Raw genomic sequence first — 16,487 nt, 5'->3', positions numbered from 1 at the left:
ACTCTGGGGGGGGCTTCAGCCTGAGTCCCTGCACCTCTCCACACACACCAACCCCCCACCCTGCACTCCTACTCACTTTCCAACCCTGACTGCTGCACACCACCTACCCCAACCTCCCGTCCTCAGCCGCTCTCACCCCCCAAGCCCTGACTCCTGCATCCTTCCCCAAACCAAGCAGGCTGCCCCTGCTCCCCACAGCCCTGACTCCTCTCATGGCCTGCCCCCAGCACTCCACCCCACACTTGACTTTTTACCGTACCGTCCTCTCTCATACGCACCCCTCCCGCCCTGAGGAGCTACGGGGGCATAAGTTACACACACGCACGCGCACACACACACCCCTCCCGCCCTGAGGGGCTATCGGGGAGGTGTAAGTTACACACACACACCCCTCCCACCCTGAGAGGCTATCGGGGAGGTGTAAGTTACACACACACACCCCTCCCACCCTGAGAGGCTATCGGGGGGAGGGAGTGTAAGACACACACACACAGACCCCTCCCGCCCTGAGGGGCTAAAGGGGGGTTAGATTACACGCACGCACACACAGACCCCCCCCACCCGCCCTGAGGAGCTACGGGGGGATAAGTTACACACATGCGCGCACACACACACCCCCCTCCCGCCCGCCCCGAGGGGCTATCGGGGAGGTGTAAGTTACACACACACACACACAGACCCCTCCCGCCCCGAGGGGCTAAAGGGGGGTTAGATTACACGCGCGCGCCCTGAGGAGCTACGGGGGTAACTTACGCTCCCCCGCCCCCGGCAGCCACTCCTGGGGCGCTTTTCCGGCCTTACGCACTCGCAGGCGGAGGGCGCCGCCGCGGCAGGGACGCGTTTGGCTGTGGGTCCGGCGAGGCGGGGCCGGATGGGAGCCGCCCCTTTGGTCGCGAACCAGCCGCGCGTCTCCTTACGACATGGCCGAGGGGAGGGCGCGCCCCGCTGCTCCGGGCGGGCCGCTGCTGTACAGGCCCCGCCCCCGACACTCCCGGCGCCGCCCCTGGGCCTAGTCTGCCCGCCCGGTGGCGGACCGCGCGCCAGCCGCGCCCTCCCCGCGGCTGGGGGGAGGGGGCGGGCCGGGCTCTGCCGCCGGCTGCTCCCGCCTCTGTGTGGCGCGGCGGTAGGCGGGGCGCGGCCGGGTGCGCTGGTGGCGGGCGGGCTGCCGCCTGTGCCCTACTCGCTAGCCGGGCGGCCGGCCCCGCTGAGCAGCGGGGGGCGGGCGCCATGGGGCCGGGGCCGGGGCCGGGATGGCTGGCGGGCGGGCTGCTGGTGAACTTGGCCGCTTCCATCTGCATCGTGTTCCTGAACAAGTGGCTCTACGTGCGGCTCGGCTTCCCCAACCTGAGCCTCACGCTGGTGCACTTCGCCGCCACCTGGCTCGGCCTCGGCCTGTGCCAGGCGCTGCGCGTCTTCGCCCCCAAGCGCCTGCGGCCCGGCCAGGTGCTGCCCCTGGCGCTCAGCTTCTGCGGCTTCGTGGTGTTCACCAACTTGTCCCTGCAGAGCAACACCATCGGCACCTACCAGCTGGCCAAGGCCATGACCACGCCGGCCATCGTGGCCATCCAGAGCCTCTTCTACGGCAAGAGCTTCCCGCTGCGCATCAAGCTCACCCTGGTGAGCCGCAACTCTCCCGCAGCCTGGGGCCAGATGCGCCTGCAGGGGGTCTGGGGAGGAGCGGGGCGGCCCCGGGCAGGGGGTCTGGGGAGGAGCGGGTTGCAGGGGGTCGGGAGGCGCGTAGGGTTACCATGTAAAAAAGAGGACACCCCTGAGAAGTGAGTGCATCTGTATCCGCATGTGCCAATTCACATTGTATTAGTGTACTAGATATAACACACTAATACATCAGTGGGTAGATGAGGATACAGATACATTCCCTGTCGGGGGTGTCTTCTATTTTGAAAGGTCCAATTTATGGTAACCCTATTGGGGAGGATTGGGATACCCCGGCAGGGGGTCTGGGGAGGATCGGGGTGCCCACCTGAGGGGGGAGGTACCCTCCCATCCCCTCTTCCTCCTGCCCCCACTCCAAAGGGTTATTTCCCTTTTCCAGGTCTGTTGCCACCTCTCCTTTTGGCGCTCCCTGACTTGGTAAATCTGTTAGATGAGTCACCAGGATTAAGATGCTTCTCTGGCTCCTTGGATAGAAGAGCTGGCCACTGCCTTCACGGGGTTCATGTGCATGTACCTGCTGCTTTGTGTTGGGGTGTGGTGTCATCCTGCTCTTGTGGACTGCAGTGAAACATCTCTAAGAGCTAGTTAATAAGCTAAAAAGCACTATCACCAAATCTTGCCATCCCATCTCCGTGTACAAGGGCCTTAATGGCATCTTAACTCACGCAGATCAGTGTCAGGGCCTGTACATTATTTTGATATTTTTTGTACCATCAAGGCATTCTAGTAGTGGTATATGGGGTGTCTTTCTTATTTACTAGAACTTGTAAGAGGCAGCAAGTTGGACTTCATAAAATTCTCTGAAGATAAAGTGCTATTAACTTTCAAATACGATTTATGTAGAGTTCATGAGGCTGTATGTTATTCTTGGAATATAGCTTTGCAATCTCAGGTTATAAAGCTGGAGTAATTCCAGCTAAAAGGGTGACACTGTGTGAAAGTGTGTAGCTCTTTCCAGAACATTGAGGGAGAATGAGTTTTGATCCATTGAGCTCCATGTGTAGCAAACATAATAGCTAGCCTTTTCTTTCCTTACAGATTCCCATAACTTTAGGTGTATTCCTAAATTCCTATTATGATGTCAAGTTTAACTTCCTTGGAATGGTGTTTGCCACCCTGGGTGTTCTAGTTACATCCCTTTATCAAGTGGTTAGTAACTTATTCATCTCTATATGCATGTTCAGTAATAAAAATAACTTTTTGACACTTTGTTTCAAATTTCAGAAAGTAATAAGCAGGTTGAGTGATTTGGGAATAGTATGTAGGTTAAGTAGGAGGGAAGAAATTTCTGGTAGTACACGGCTCTTTAGCCAAAAAGATGTAAAAACGTACAGTGGATAGTACCTGAAACTTGACTAATTCAGACTTGGTTTCTGATGCACGCATTTGTAACAGTAAGGCTGTGTCTCTACACTATCACCCTCCTTCGAAGGAAGGATGGTAAGCAGGGTGTTGGGAATTTACTAATGAAGTGCTGCACTGCATACGCAGCACTTCATTAAGCAAATTCCCTCACGTGGAAACTTCGAAGCTGTAAAGGAGTAAAGGGACTTCAAAGTTGCCCCGGCAATTCCAAGTACTGGCGGGTGAGCCATGGCTGGATGCGAGCCAGTACTTCAAAGTTTAAAACTTCGAAGTTGCCGCAGCGGGGGGGAGAATTGCTTAATGAAGTGCTGGATATGCAGTGCAGCACTTCATTAGTAAACTCCCAACACCCTACTTGCCATCCTCCCTTCGAAGGAGGGTGGTAGCGAAGGAGGGTGGTAGCGTAGACAAGCCCTAAGGGTAATAACCATTGATACAACTTCCTTAGGAGCATGGTTGTGTCTCTGCAAGAAATCTTTAAGTCAAAACTGGTGTCTTTGTAAAAAGAGAAACTATAGCTCAAACAGATGTTATCGGCTGATGTAGGAATCACTAGGAAAGGCTGTCTTGACTGTCACACCAGATGACAATGTTGGCCTTTTTGGCCTTAAAAAGCTATGAAAGGAGTAGGAGAAACAGGCAAAGTTACTGTGATGGTGCAACATTATATGTGCAGCAGAATTTTTATTGGCCTGTGGGCAAAATTATATCCTGTGCTTTCTTAAAGAGCCCTTAAATAGAATTGAGCATAATTATAGTTATTTTAATTTAGAACAGAGGTTATTTCAGTATAGTAAGTTGTCTCTTATAGTGTATGCTGCAAAACTAACCATAAATGCTCTTTGTCATAGCTAAGGGCAATACAATATCATATTAATGCTTTGAAAGTAATTTATTTTGAGAGCATTGTGTTTATTACATTCATTTTACTAATCATAGATGCTCAGAGAACAGCAGTTATATTAGATTATACATAATTATAACTGAGATTTTCAATATCAATGAAGTTTAGTATATGTATAATTAAAGGAAGGAAAAACCTGAAATTCTAAAATAATTAGTCATGCTTGTTAGCATGTATATCATTATGCCAACTGAGGTGGGGGCATAGGGAGAGTAATAGATTTTAGAGGTAGATTTTATTTAAAGCACTTCTAGAATTTATTTCTTGTGAATGTCTGTCATAAGAACAAGCTACAGAGCTGTTGCATATGAATGTATATTATGTAGTTTTCAGCAGCTCTCAACCAGAGGTATGCTGGGGTATGCAGAGGTCTTCCAGAGAATACAGCAACTCATTTAGATATTTGTCTAGTTTTACAATTGACTACATAAAAAAACCACTGGAAAATGAGTACACACTGACATTTCTTGCAGACAACATTACACTGCTCTGTATTCTGTACATTGAAATGTAAGTACAATATCTGTATTTCAAATGATTTATTTTATAATTGTATGTTAAAAAGGCAAAAGTAATCAGTTTTTCAATAATAGTGTGCTGTGACAATTTGGTATTTTTATGCCTGATTTTGCAAGCAAGTAGATTTTAAGTTGGGTGAAATTTGGGGTACCCAAGATAAATAGGATTCCTGCAAGACGTACAGTAGTCTGGAAAGATTGAGGTCTGGTTTAAAGAGCTGTCTAAAATACTGTGGAAATGTTGCATATTTTACCACAAATTTTTGCTACTGCATGCACGTAACTCGATGCAGCCATCTGTGACTTTAGTAGTTGTGCTCAGGCATCCCACAGTAGTAGAAAGTTGAAAAGATTGGTGGTTTTTGTAATACTGCTTGCTCTGATTGGGAGAAGGTGCTGATCCCTAGGTAGGCTAGGTCAAGAATTGGTGTGAGAATGAAAGGAACCAGCTTTTTCCAGTGCCCCCGTTTATCTGTCTTTATTCAAGCAGCAGACCCTCTCATAGAGAATGGGAGAAGACAAAAAATAGAGAGAAGATGAAGGGAGAAAGAGTCAAGCATTAGCCGTCAGACCTTGTAATTAAAAAGGTCTTTCAGCAAATGCTTTTCCTTGCTTATGTCTGCACACAGTGGCTTACCACTGTCTACTCAAAATAGCGGGGAAGACTAACACACACATCTAGTTAAAATATTTGGTTTTCAGTAAATGGAAATGACAAATATAACAATCATCCTATTATGTAGTGCAGGCCCTGTGAGATTCTATTCTTCTTAGTAACCATGTTGGTTTTTGAATGAAGACTTGATTTTCCTCGTGTTTAACAATTTTGTCTCTTGGTTTTAGTGGGTAGGTGCCAAGCAGCATGAGTTGCAGGTAAACTCTATGCAGTTGCTGTACTATCAGGCACCAATGTCCTCTGCCATGTTGTTGTGTATCGTACCCTTCTTTGAGCCAGTATTTGGAGAAGGAGGGATATTTGGACCCTGGACACTTTCTGCTGTGGTAAGGTTTTATCTTTCATTTTTTAAAATTTAACACCAATGGCGTTATCACTTAATATAACAGCTGCACATGCAGTCATTGACAAGGGCTGCGAGGACAGAGGATCACTCCCCATTCCCCTTACTTGACAGAGATATTCCTTTCTGATAGTGGGGCTCTAACAACGTTTGTCTAATGCCTAGTCTACACTTAAGTCAACATAGCTACAGTATTCAATAAATCCCCTCCATTCTGTAGCTACACCATCATAAACCCAGCATAAATACGGCTAGATTGATGGGAGACTGCATCCCTCAACCTGGCTGTCAGGGAGGCGCAATGACAGAAAACCTACTTTTGTAGACTGGATATCTGTCATATCACTGTAGTCCCTGTTGTGTAGAAGTAGCCTAAGAGCTTTCTCTTCTTGCTTCTGGTTAGAGGGCCTTTTAAGTAACGAGAAAAAAAAAAAGACATTGATTCCCTCTAAAATTCAGAAGTAAGAACATTTTAAACTTTGTTTAGGAAGCTTTAGTTGTATTGATTTTTTTGTTTTTAATAATTACATGACAACAATGAGGTTTATTTAGAGCCATGATGCAGTAATATAGTCATCAGATTTCTCTTTAACACAGTGTCATTTTCATGATGAGTATCATTACAATGCCCAGTGCATGTCATTTCCAGTGATTTCATTAAATTAATTGAAATCTTTGATTACACATATTTAACAAATCAGGCACTGTGTCTCAAAAGTTAATATTGAAATAAATAGGACGGTAGTGGTGATTTGTGTATTGAGTAAATGGTAACCAAATATCTAAGTGTCTATTTGCCTTGTGTGTATTTTGCTTGCTACACAATTGGTTTATTAATATTTCCATGAAAACTGTTTGTATTTTGTGAACCATTCCTCTAGAGTTGGGCTGTTATTCTTTTTTCATTGAGACATTATCAGTAGTCTCGCAACTACCAGCAGGTGACAGATGAATTCTTCATTTCCTTTCATGTGACTGCTTCTGACAGGAAGCCCTAGGAAGATTACCAAAGGATCAATTTGGTAATAAATAGCCATCCATGTGGTTATTTGAATAATCTGTTACTAAATACTTAATATTTTAAATATAGTAACAGATAATACCCCAAAACAAAAAAACCAGTCATGTGGCACTTGAAAAACTAACAAAAATAATTTATTAGGTGATGAGCTTTCATGGGACAGACCCACTTCTTCAGATCTACCGTCCTACCAGAACAGACTCAATATATAAAGCACAGAGGTCCAAAAATTATCAAAGTTGACAAATCAGAAAAATTGTTATCATTGTTGGCAAATCAGATAGATGAGCAAGAGAGAGGGGTGAGGGGTGGGGAAGTAAGTGTAAATCAAACATCAAACTCTGTCATCTTCGTCTTCATCATCCTGCTATCCCTCAAGAGGACCAGGGCTCAAATATATCTTCATTAAATACTGTTGTTTAAGGTGAGAGAGACCTTTAATTTAGACAGTTCCTGTTACCTGTTTAGTGAAATGCCATCCAGTGACAAATGTAAATTCTCTGTAGTGATACTGAAATCAGTAAGTAGAATAATGAATAGTTAAAAACAAATCAGGCTGGTATCTCATAAATTATTTCTGTACCTTCATTGTTACCTTCAAAAGCTATGCCCTTTTAAGTATGATTATGGAACATCATTGCTGTGAGAGAGCAATTAAATTTCTGGGAATGTTACTTCAAGCACAGTAAGTGAAGGTGAAAGAAGATTTGGGTTTTGTGGCACAATTCACCTTTTTTGCATGTTCTGAAACACATAAATCACCAGAGTCTGTTAAATTAGAATGCACATTTGCCCTTTTTTGTTCTCTTTTGTGTGATATCTTACTGATTTGCATTTGACAATAAAGAAAACTAATTAAACCATTTGGGGATGTAACTAAAGAGGGTCAGAAATATGTTAATTTACTGACTGTGTCCATTAATCCACAGCTAATGGTGCTGCTGTCTGGTATAATAGCCTTTATGGTAAACTTATCCATTTACTGGATCATTGGAAACACATCACCTGTCACGTATCCTTTTTATTATTGGTCAGTGGCCTTGTTTTCAGATGAATAGAAGTATTCAGTCAGGTATATTTCACAATTTAAAAAGCACACTGAATAGGCTGGTAATTTAAATGCTTTACTGTAAATGATAACACTGGAAAAACACAATCCAGTTTCTTGGTATTGTTTCTCACAATTTATCTAGACAGTTCTGGTTAATTCAGTAATAACTTTATTTCCATAAGAACAATACGAAAACACTTACACATCTTTTTGTGACTCTGTAGCAAACATTTGACATTATTTCTGTTTGTGTATCAAGTATAAGTTAATTTGTAAAGCAAGTTGTGCAAAAGGTATTGGATAAACACAAATCATTAATTATAATTGCAGCGATAAAATTGAAAAGTTGTGTAAGTGGAAATTGTGAACAGCCATATCCAATTTTGGAGGTAGCTAGGGACTCTCAAACGTTCATATGTGTATTTGTAATATTTTGACTTTTTATTATGATCCTTAACAGAGATATGTAGATATAATATGTTTGGACACTTCAAGTTCTGCATCACTCTCTTGGGCGGGTACCTATTGTTTAAAGATCCACTGTCAGTTAATCAAGTCCTTGGGATTCTGTGTACTTTGTTAGGCATTTTAGCTTATACTCATTTCAAACTTAATGAGCAGGAAGCAAGCAAAAGTAAACTGATTCAGCGTCCATAAATCAAGGTATTCTGAAGATGATAAAACTTAAAAGAGAAGGAAGACAGATATTAAATATGCACTGACTGCAGATCAAGCAAAACAGCTGAAATAGAATCTGTATTAGTATTACCACCAGGATCATCATGCCAAAACAAAATAAACTTAATCATTACATAAAACATATTTGCCCTCTTAGTCCATCCTATGTTTAAATAGTAATATTTAAAAAAAATCAAGTGGTCTGTTAAATTAGAATGGAAATTCTATAGAAGTAGTTATGATTGTCACATTGAAATCATATGAGCTCATTTTTGTTAATGGTACAGTAAAGACTGAAGGAATTAGTTTAGCCCTTTGTGATATCATACTAGTGTTACTATTGTAAAGAATTATGTTTAAGACACTTGCATGCAGATATTTTGCTACATTACAACACATGCTTCCCATTTGGTAGACAAAAAACAACTTGGTTTTTTGCCTGTTTTTCAAAAGCACCGTCAAAGAATTCTGATTCCTACATGCTTGCTCATGTGTGTGGCAGAACTACTTGAAAAGCTTTCCATTAAAGGGACGAGATAAAATTACTAGTGGAGCAGAGACTCATACAACAGATTTGTCTAGTTATCAGTTTGAACAAACAACAAACATCTCATACTTTGAAAACGTGGGAAAATGGCTCTGAACTTAGCAGCTCGAGTTCATCTCTGGTTCTACCAGGATATTAACAGTCTGTTTCTGATTCATGATCTTCTAGTGTGAAAAATGGACTTTCATAAGAACGTTTGAATCTTTGTGGGCTTAGTAAACCGACATAGCTTGCTTTAATTGACCAATGAAAATGGTATTGCAAGTAAGAAGCACGAACACCCACCTGCTTAGGGGCAGCTGATAAATTATATTATGACTGGGTCCAAACAAATTTTTAGGTTAAACTATATTGGTAGGATGGGGGAGGTGAACTTCCTGGTGTTCTAATTCTTTCCCTTATGTAAGTGTGCACTCCCCTCCTGCCCCTCACGCTGGAGTTCTCTGAAAGGGTAAGGTATATCCTGGGTTTTCAAGACTCATTGTTACTACTGTTTTGTATAGGGAAAAGCCAGTGGATTGCTAGGGAATTTAATCTGTCGTGCCGCCCATAATAGAAAGACAATCCCTTCAGGGAAGCTGGCAGCAGATTTGGATGAACAATGGCTCCTCTGTAAATTCTGGGTGCTTGGAAGATTATCTTGTGCCAGCGCTGTGTGTAGTTTTTGGCCATATAGAAAGGAAGGTTTGAGGGCGATGTTACAGAAAATGGAAAGTTATGCGAGTTTTCCTGCTTTCAGTAAATAGGATAGGAACATACTTTAGCCAGATTGGCAAATGATTAATTTGCACTGCTTCACTGGCGTTTTGTTTTATCTGCATTTATTTGTAGTAACTTTAAAGAAGAAAATCATCTGAACAGAAATGTGTTTGGATTGTACAGACACCAGCAGCATAAATGATTGGGTAGTTTGTCTAAGCTTTTTTACAGGTTAAATTATCAAATCTTAATGCTGTGATAATGTGCAAGAAACACTGTGGTCTGTTTGCAGGCTAGTGAATTGTTCAGTGTTTGGAGTTTGATTTTAAAAGCAATTTCTCTTTTGTAACCTAAGTATACAAGATATTACTTTGTATTGTTTCAGCATTATAAACTGTTTTACATCTTTGCCACCAGTGTCTGAGGCATTATACAGGTGCAAAGGAAATTGTTTTCTATTGTAAATATTTTTTTAAATCTATAATGTGTTAAAATTTAAATACAAATATGGACTACTTGCAAATATGTGCAGAACAGTGTAGTCTTTTGGTGCATATTTTTAGTGCATGCACTGAGAGAACAAATTGATTTGTGCTATGCACAAGCTCTTCTAAATTATAAATACACCACAAGGAGTTTCTTGAGGTAGATGACTGAGAAGTCGGTGTGATGACAAGATCTGACAAGGGATTGATGTATATAACAAGAAAAGAACAGAATAAAAATGTATAATGGTGCAAATGATTTTTACCCCAGAAGCTGACCTTCAGAATGGCAGAGGGAAATTAAGAAAGTAATTCAAAAGTATTGGTGCCTGAAAAGGATATATTATAAATATAGTCTGTTGCTGGACATATGAGATGAGTCCAGTAAGTGGCTGGAAGTGACTGGATTTTTTTTTTCATATATTTAACAGTTATACTTTGGGTTTTACCTAATATGACTGCTGAATAAAATAATTCTTGAATTCTCTCCTGTTTTTGTTAAATGTTTCAAAATATTAAACTGGGAAGACTTGTGTAATCATGGGCTAAATAGATTGCTCGCTACATACTTAGGGAGGGGACACAATTTAGCCATGTGACCTGTACTGTATCTCTGGTTATTAGATTTTTTTTTTTTTAGAAGATGGGTAGCTGCATTTTTAATGAAAGCCAAAATATAAGACAAGCACCATTTGTGGTTTTAGAAACAATTTACATGCTACAAGGTCATATGCTTTGTTACTTCTGAAGGGCAATCTCCCTGCATTCAGAGGCACTCCATTGAATCCATTCCTCCTCCCCCAGAGAGCTTCTTTTCCGTCCCCCAAATTTCCAGGGACTCAGTGCTACCCCACCCTTACATTGGGGCTCTCTCTGCCTCTATTAACTTCTCCCTCCATCCTCCCTTCCCCACATCAAGGCCTCTCATTCTCCACTACGTGTCAGGGCTCAGTTCTCCATGTCCCCTAGCCCAGTATCAGCTCTGTCTTCCCCTGTCCTCCAAACATTCCATTGTTCCACATTTGTATTGTGTGTTGTCTCTTCCCCTCTGCCCCCCAGTTCCAGGGACTTGGTGTATCCCACATCCTCCCTGCCATCCTTTCATTATTACTGTTCTTTCTTTGCAAGAGAGAAATAGTTCTGGGTCTCCACCGTCGGAACTGACTTCAGGAGATGGGCAGAGTTGAGGATGCAGACCTGATATACTAGAAGGTGTTAGTACCAGCTGTCAACTGCTGGTTCTTTTCATTTGTGAATATTCTCTGTGCTGATAGTAGAACATGTAGCCAAACTCTGCAATACAGAAGACAAAGCAATATTACCATCTTTTGACACATACTAAAAAGCGTTGCTTACAAATTAATGATCTTTCTGCCAAATACTTGCTTATTAGGAAAATGACTGGTTCTGATGAATTAAAATGTTTTAATATTTTATTCCTGCTAATTGCCTGATTTGAGATTAAGTTCTCTTTGTTTTCATTAACAGCAAACGAGAATTAGATTTTTATTTTTTAAATTAATATACATGGTTTCCTTTTTGTGTGTTAATTGGGCAGCTTCAATCTCTGGTGTCCCTTGACAAAACCAAGCACCAAATCAAGGCTTGCTGTTGAGACTGCTTATAGGCCCTCCCGCCATAACTTCAGCCCTACAACAGACTTGGTGGTAGTCCTTTTCCCTTTGAGAGTGCTATGAAGTCCAGTGTTTCAGGAGGCTAGATGTCCTATCTTGAGAGCTTATTCCCTAAATTGTGCACTGTAAACTTAATGCTGTATTTGTTTGTATTTACTTTCACTGTACTGTATTTACAGAAAATGTAACTAAAATTTACTTATGGTTAAAATGCTGGTTATTTGAGAATTCTGGGTGATAGAATGCTGGATATGAAAGAGTTTACTGGACGTAACATTCTTAGGGCCTCACCTATTCAGTCCATTTTGGTCAATTTCACATCATAGGATTTTTAAAAGCTGAAATAATGAAATTTACTATATTTAAATCTGAAATTTCACAGTGCTGTAGGTGTCCTGACCTACAAAGGAGTTATGGAGGGGGTGGGGTTTTGCAAGACTTTTGTGAGAAGGTTGCACTTTGGCTTCTCTTCACTGCTGGTGACAACTCTGAATTTGGAACTGCAGAACAGCGGCTGCTAGCAGCATCACAGAAATACGGATGACTACCCTTACTGCTGTGCTGCTGCCTAGAGAGCTGGGCTCTCAGTCAACAGACTGCTCTCTGGCCACCCAAGTCTGAACCGGGCAGTGCAGAAGGGTGGCATGGTATGATATTGCCAACCTTACTTCTGTGCTGCTGCTGGCCGGGTGCTGCCTTCAGAGCTGGGTGCCCAGCCAACAGATGCCACTTTCCCATCACCCAGCTCTGCAGGCAGCACAGAAGTAAGGGTGGCAATACTGCAACACCCCTGCAACTCCTTTTTGGGTCAGAACCTCCAATTTGAGAAACACTGCTTTCCCCTGTGAAATTTGTTGTATCAGGTGAAAAGCACGTAAAACAGTAGATTTCACAGGGGAGACCAGATTTCACGGTCCATGACTTGTTTTTCGTGGCCACGAACTTAGTAGGGCCCTAAACATTACTAAAATGTCCCATTAGAAAGATATCATTAGGCATTTATAATACGGGTCATATATTTGTTCTTCAATGTATTCTACATTTACTTGAAGTGGAGAGAACAGCAAGCAATTAATTGTGCTCTTTAAAGAACTGTGGGATCAGGGAAGGAAAACATTGGTTGGTATCCCCGTTACATGCAAGTCTTATTTTCCGCAGAGGATTTCTGCAGCACTGAACAATAATACTTGCTGCTTGTTGCTTATTTTCTAAAGGTAGTAGAGCTGCAGTGAGGGGATGGGCCGTGGCCCTGTGAAAAAGAGCCAAAGAATCCCCATATTTATCTTTTTTTCTCTAAAAAATTATCCTGTTATTACCACCAGGGCAGCTCCAATTGGAGTTCTGTAGTCTGGCATTTAAACTGCTGGGGCTTGTCTACCATGCTCAGAAAGGTCCAGACAACTCCGTGGTTAAAACTCCAGTGGTGGACAACACCTTGCCTACTCTAGCGCTGTCCCTATTGGGACTACTGGTGGGAAACTTTAGGAAACTAAATCTAATCCAGGCGTGATCTACAATTTCCTCCAAAATAAATAAGGATTATTTCTTCACCTTTATTACCCAGACTCTCATTTGAGACATTTTTGTAGAATATGGGAAACACTGAAATACTTTTGACAAGCCTAGGAATGTTTGGCAGTGTTTGTATATGCTGATCTTGTAGGACTTGCTTAACTATGGCAGGGGTTGAGGGAACTCTGCTTTGGGGGAGTTTTCCCACTGATTTTAAACAGTTCCTTGTCAGCCTGGAGACTGAAGTAATGTATTTCGCTGCTCTTCAGCATATGAAAAGGGGGTTTGTCTTCCTGGAAGTCTACCTTCAAGACAGAGCTTCCATTCAGCAGAAATGTATCCTGCCTCTGTCTGCTCAGCTAAATGAATGTACAATGGTAGCACGAGGCCAAAGGAACACTGAGGCCTTATTCAGTCTGCCTGTGGTTTTATTAAATTTGTCTGAAAAAGCTGTGGACAGGTAGCTCACCCTTGATAAGTAAGTAAGTTTGTTCTACAGGAAAGGCAAGGGGAAAATTTCTGTTCAGGAAATACTTTAAAAGTACTAATGATGAAAATCATGCAGTTCATAGTGCCTTATGGATGGTGGCAGCTGCAGAAATATTTAAAGCATGTTGAATATACTTAGTTCAAACCAAGAACTTGTTTAGCACATCTGTTCTCATATAACATACTGGCAATAAACCATCTCCACCCAACATCGGCTTTTAACTGCTAGATCCATTCATCCAAACAAAAAGCAGTCAAGTACCACTTTAAAGACTAGCAAAATAATTTATTAGGTGAGCTTTCATGAGACAGACCCACTTCTTCAGACCATAGCCGTACCAGAACAGACTCAATATTTAAGGCACAGAGAACCAAAGACAGTAATCAAGGAGGACAAATCAGAAAAAAATGATCAAGGTGAGCAAATCAGAGAGTGGAGGGTGGGGGGGGAGGTCAAGAATTAGATTAAGCCAAGTATGCAGACAAGCCCCTATAGTGACTCAGAAAATTCCCATCCCGGTTCAAAGCACATGTTAATGTGCTGAATCTGAATGTAAAAGACAGCTCAGCTGTTTCCCTTTGAATAGCAGTGTGAAAATTTTTTTTCAGTAACACACATACTCTTAAGTCATTAACAGAATGGCCCATTCCATTAAGATGTTGACTAACTGGTGTATAGATCTGGAGTGTTTTGATGTCTGTTTTGTGCCCATTCACCCTTCGTCTAAGGGAGTTAAAAGTCTGTCCAATATACAAAGCATCTGGGCATTGTTGGCACATGATGGCATATATGATGATAGTAGAGGAGCATGAGAAAGTGCCCGTGATTCTGTGAATAATCTGGTTAGGTCCAGTGATGGTATTTCCAGAGCAGATATGTGGACAAAGTTGGCAGCGGGCTTTGTTGCAAGGAAAGGTTCCAGGACTGGTATTCCTGAGGTATAGACTGTGGCTGTTGGTGAGGATCCTCATAAGGTTGGGAGGTTGTCTGTACGAGAGAACAGGCCTGTCACCTAGGGCCTTCTGGAGTGTGGCATCCTGATTAAGGATAGGTTGTAGGTCTTTAATAATTCGTTGCAGTGGTTTGAGTTGGGAGCTGTAGGTGATGACCAGTGGTGTTCTGTTCTTGGCTTTTTTGGGCTGATCTTGGATTAGCTGGTCTCTGGGTATTCATCTGGCCCTGTCAATTTGTTTTTTTTTTACTTCTCCTGGTGGGTAATTCAGGTTTATGAATATTTGGTAAAGATCTTGTAGTTTTTGGTCTCCGTCAGTTGGATCAGAGCAAATGCAATTGTATCTAAGAGCTTGACTGTAAACAATGTATCTAGTTATGTGTGCAGGATGGAAGCTGGACGGATGTAGGTAAGTATAGCGATCAGTGGGTTTTCGGTACAGTGTGGTATTGATCAGGCCATCCTTGATTAGTACTGTAGTGTCCAGGAAATGTAACTTTTGTGTGGAGTAATCGAGGCATAAATTGATGGTGGGGTGAATAGATTCTTAAAGTCTCTGTGGAATTCTTCTAGAGTCTATCCATTCATGTGCTTGACTTGTAAGTGATCAGTGATTTTGCTCTTGATTAATGTTATATGTGTACAACTGTGGTATTAATCAGTTACTAACACTTTTGACAATAATATATATGGGTGCTAGTGAAGTTTGTCAATGTTTAGAAGGTTACAGGTTTAATTTTAAGCACAGAAGGGAAGGGGACCTTTTAATTCAGTGTTGTTCAGTCTAACCATAGGGTTGCAATACTGGCGTTAATAGAGGAACTAAGTGGGCAGGAGGCTATAACATTGTTCATCTTCGCTCTTGGAGCATGACTGCTTCAAGTGGTTGTCCTCCAACTGAAATTGTTTGGAGCTTTGCGATGGATTTTACTTGGAACAGAATTACAGTTTGCATTTGTCAGTTGGGTGTTTTTTTTTATTTGCCTATCAGAACATTTCCCCACTATCTGCCTTCTTAATGAGAGAAAAGGAAAAAAATTGCTAAGTAACCAATATAAGGGCTGGAAATATGCTGAATGTTGGTTTCCACTGCAGACCCATCATCTCCTTCATGAAAGTAAAGATCTGATTTTGTCTTTTTCTATGTGAAAGAGCAGAAAACTAGGTGAATGCAGGATTATGTTTTCCTGCTGACCGTACGCGCTCTTCCAGAATATCGAGTTCAGTAACAAACAAACTTCAGAAAACCAGGAAATCAAGAGTTAGGGTTTGTGTCTATATAAGCCTCAGGGGCAGACACTGAGTCCTGGGAACTACCCACATGCACTGCAACTGTAAGTGTATTGAATTGCAGAGGGAACAGGTCAGGTTGGCAGAGTTGTGTTTATAGCTGAGAAGATGGGAATTGGTTTGAGCAGCACAGAGCTGTGACTGTGATACTAGACTGGGATTTGCTCCCTCACTGCAAATACAGGAAAGGGGAGCAACTATACCGAGAGGATGTAGTCTGCATTGTTTTATTGCAAAATTGTTTAGGTTGTCTCAGTAGCAAGGCACGAGGAGGGTCTTCACACAGGAACTATCAGCGGGGAAGTGGGATGTGAGAGCGATCTGTGGTGTTCCTGATGGGAAAGGAAAAGTGCAGGTTTCTATGGTATTCACTTGTATGAAGTGGCTATTAAATTTCACAAATGTCATATTCTGCAAGAAGAGCAAGTATATGGCCAGGTCAGTGCATGCACCTCATTTCCTGCAGAGTGAAAAGGCTGTTATGTGGTGTTGCTCAAAGAGGGCAGAGGTAAGGTTATGTGGGATGTACCTTTTACTCTCTATTTCAGCAGTTCCCAAACTTTGCAGCATCATGCCTCCCTTTTGATTTTTGAGAAGTCCTTATGCCCCCCAACCTCTTTTTTACCATGGGCCACCCTCCCCAGCTGC

The 16,487-nt window shown here is 42.3% G+C and overlaps 1 protein-coding gene across 1 annotated transcript; it reads left to right on the top strand.

Annotated features, from left to right (window-relative positions):
- The first annotated feature begins 993 nt into the window (after positions 1 to 993).
- SLC35E3 (solute carrier family 35 member E3) lies at positions 994 to 9,627 on the top strand. Its single transcript, XM_075013260.1, has 5 exons — positions 994 to 1,617; positions 2,713 to 2,823; positions 5,305 to 5,463; positions 7,431 to 7,513; positions 8,023 to 9,627. Exons 1-5 carry the CDS (start codon positions 1,228 to 1,230, stop codon positions 8,207 to 8,209), a joined length of 930 nt encoding a protein of 309 aa, XP_074869361.1. The 5' UTR covers positions 994 to 1,227; the 3' UTR covers positions 8,210 to 9,627.
- The last annotated feature ends 6,860 nt before the right edge of the window (positions 9,628 to 16,487 follow it).

Source organism: Carettochelys insculpta, chromosome 1 (genome assembly GCF_033958435.1).
Source record: "Carettochelys insculpta isolate YL-2023 chromosome 1, ASM3395843v1, whole genome shotgun sequence".
Lineage (NCBI taxonomy): Eukaryota > Metazoa > Chordata > Testudines > Carettochelyidae > Carettochelys > Carettochelys insculpta.
The sequence above is the reverse complement of the archived record's forward strand: the minus strand, read 5'-3'. Positions and strand labels throughout refer to the sequence as shown.

Excerpts from the sequence above, each read along its gene's own strand:
- SLC35E3 (XM_075013260.1), top strand. The coding sequence starts at position 1,228 with ATGGGGCCGGGGCCGGGGCCGGGATGGCTGGCGGGCGGGCTGCTGGTG. Across the intron at positions 1,618-2,712 it reads TGCGCATCAAGCTCACCCTG|ATTCCCATAACTTTAGGTGT; the intron begins GTGAGCCGCAAC and ends CTTTCCTTACAG. Across the intron at positions 2,824-5,304 it reads TTACATCCCTTTATCAAGTG|TGGGTAGGTGCCAAGCAGCA; the intron begins GTTAGTAACTTA and ends TCTTGGTTTTAG.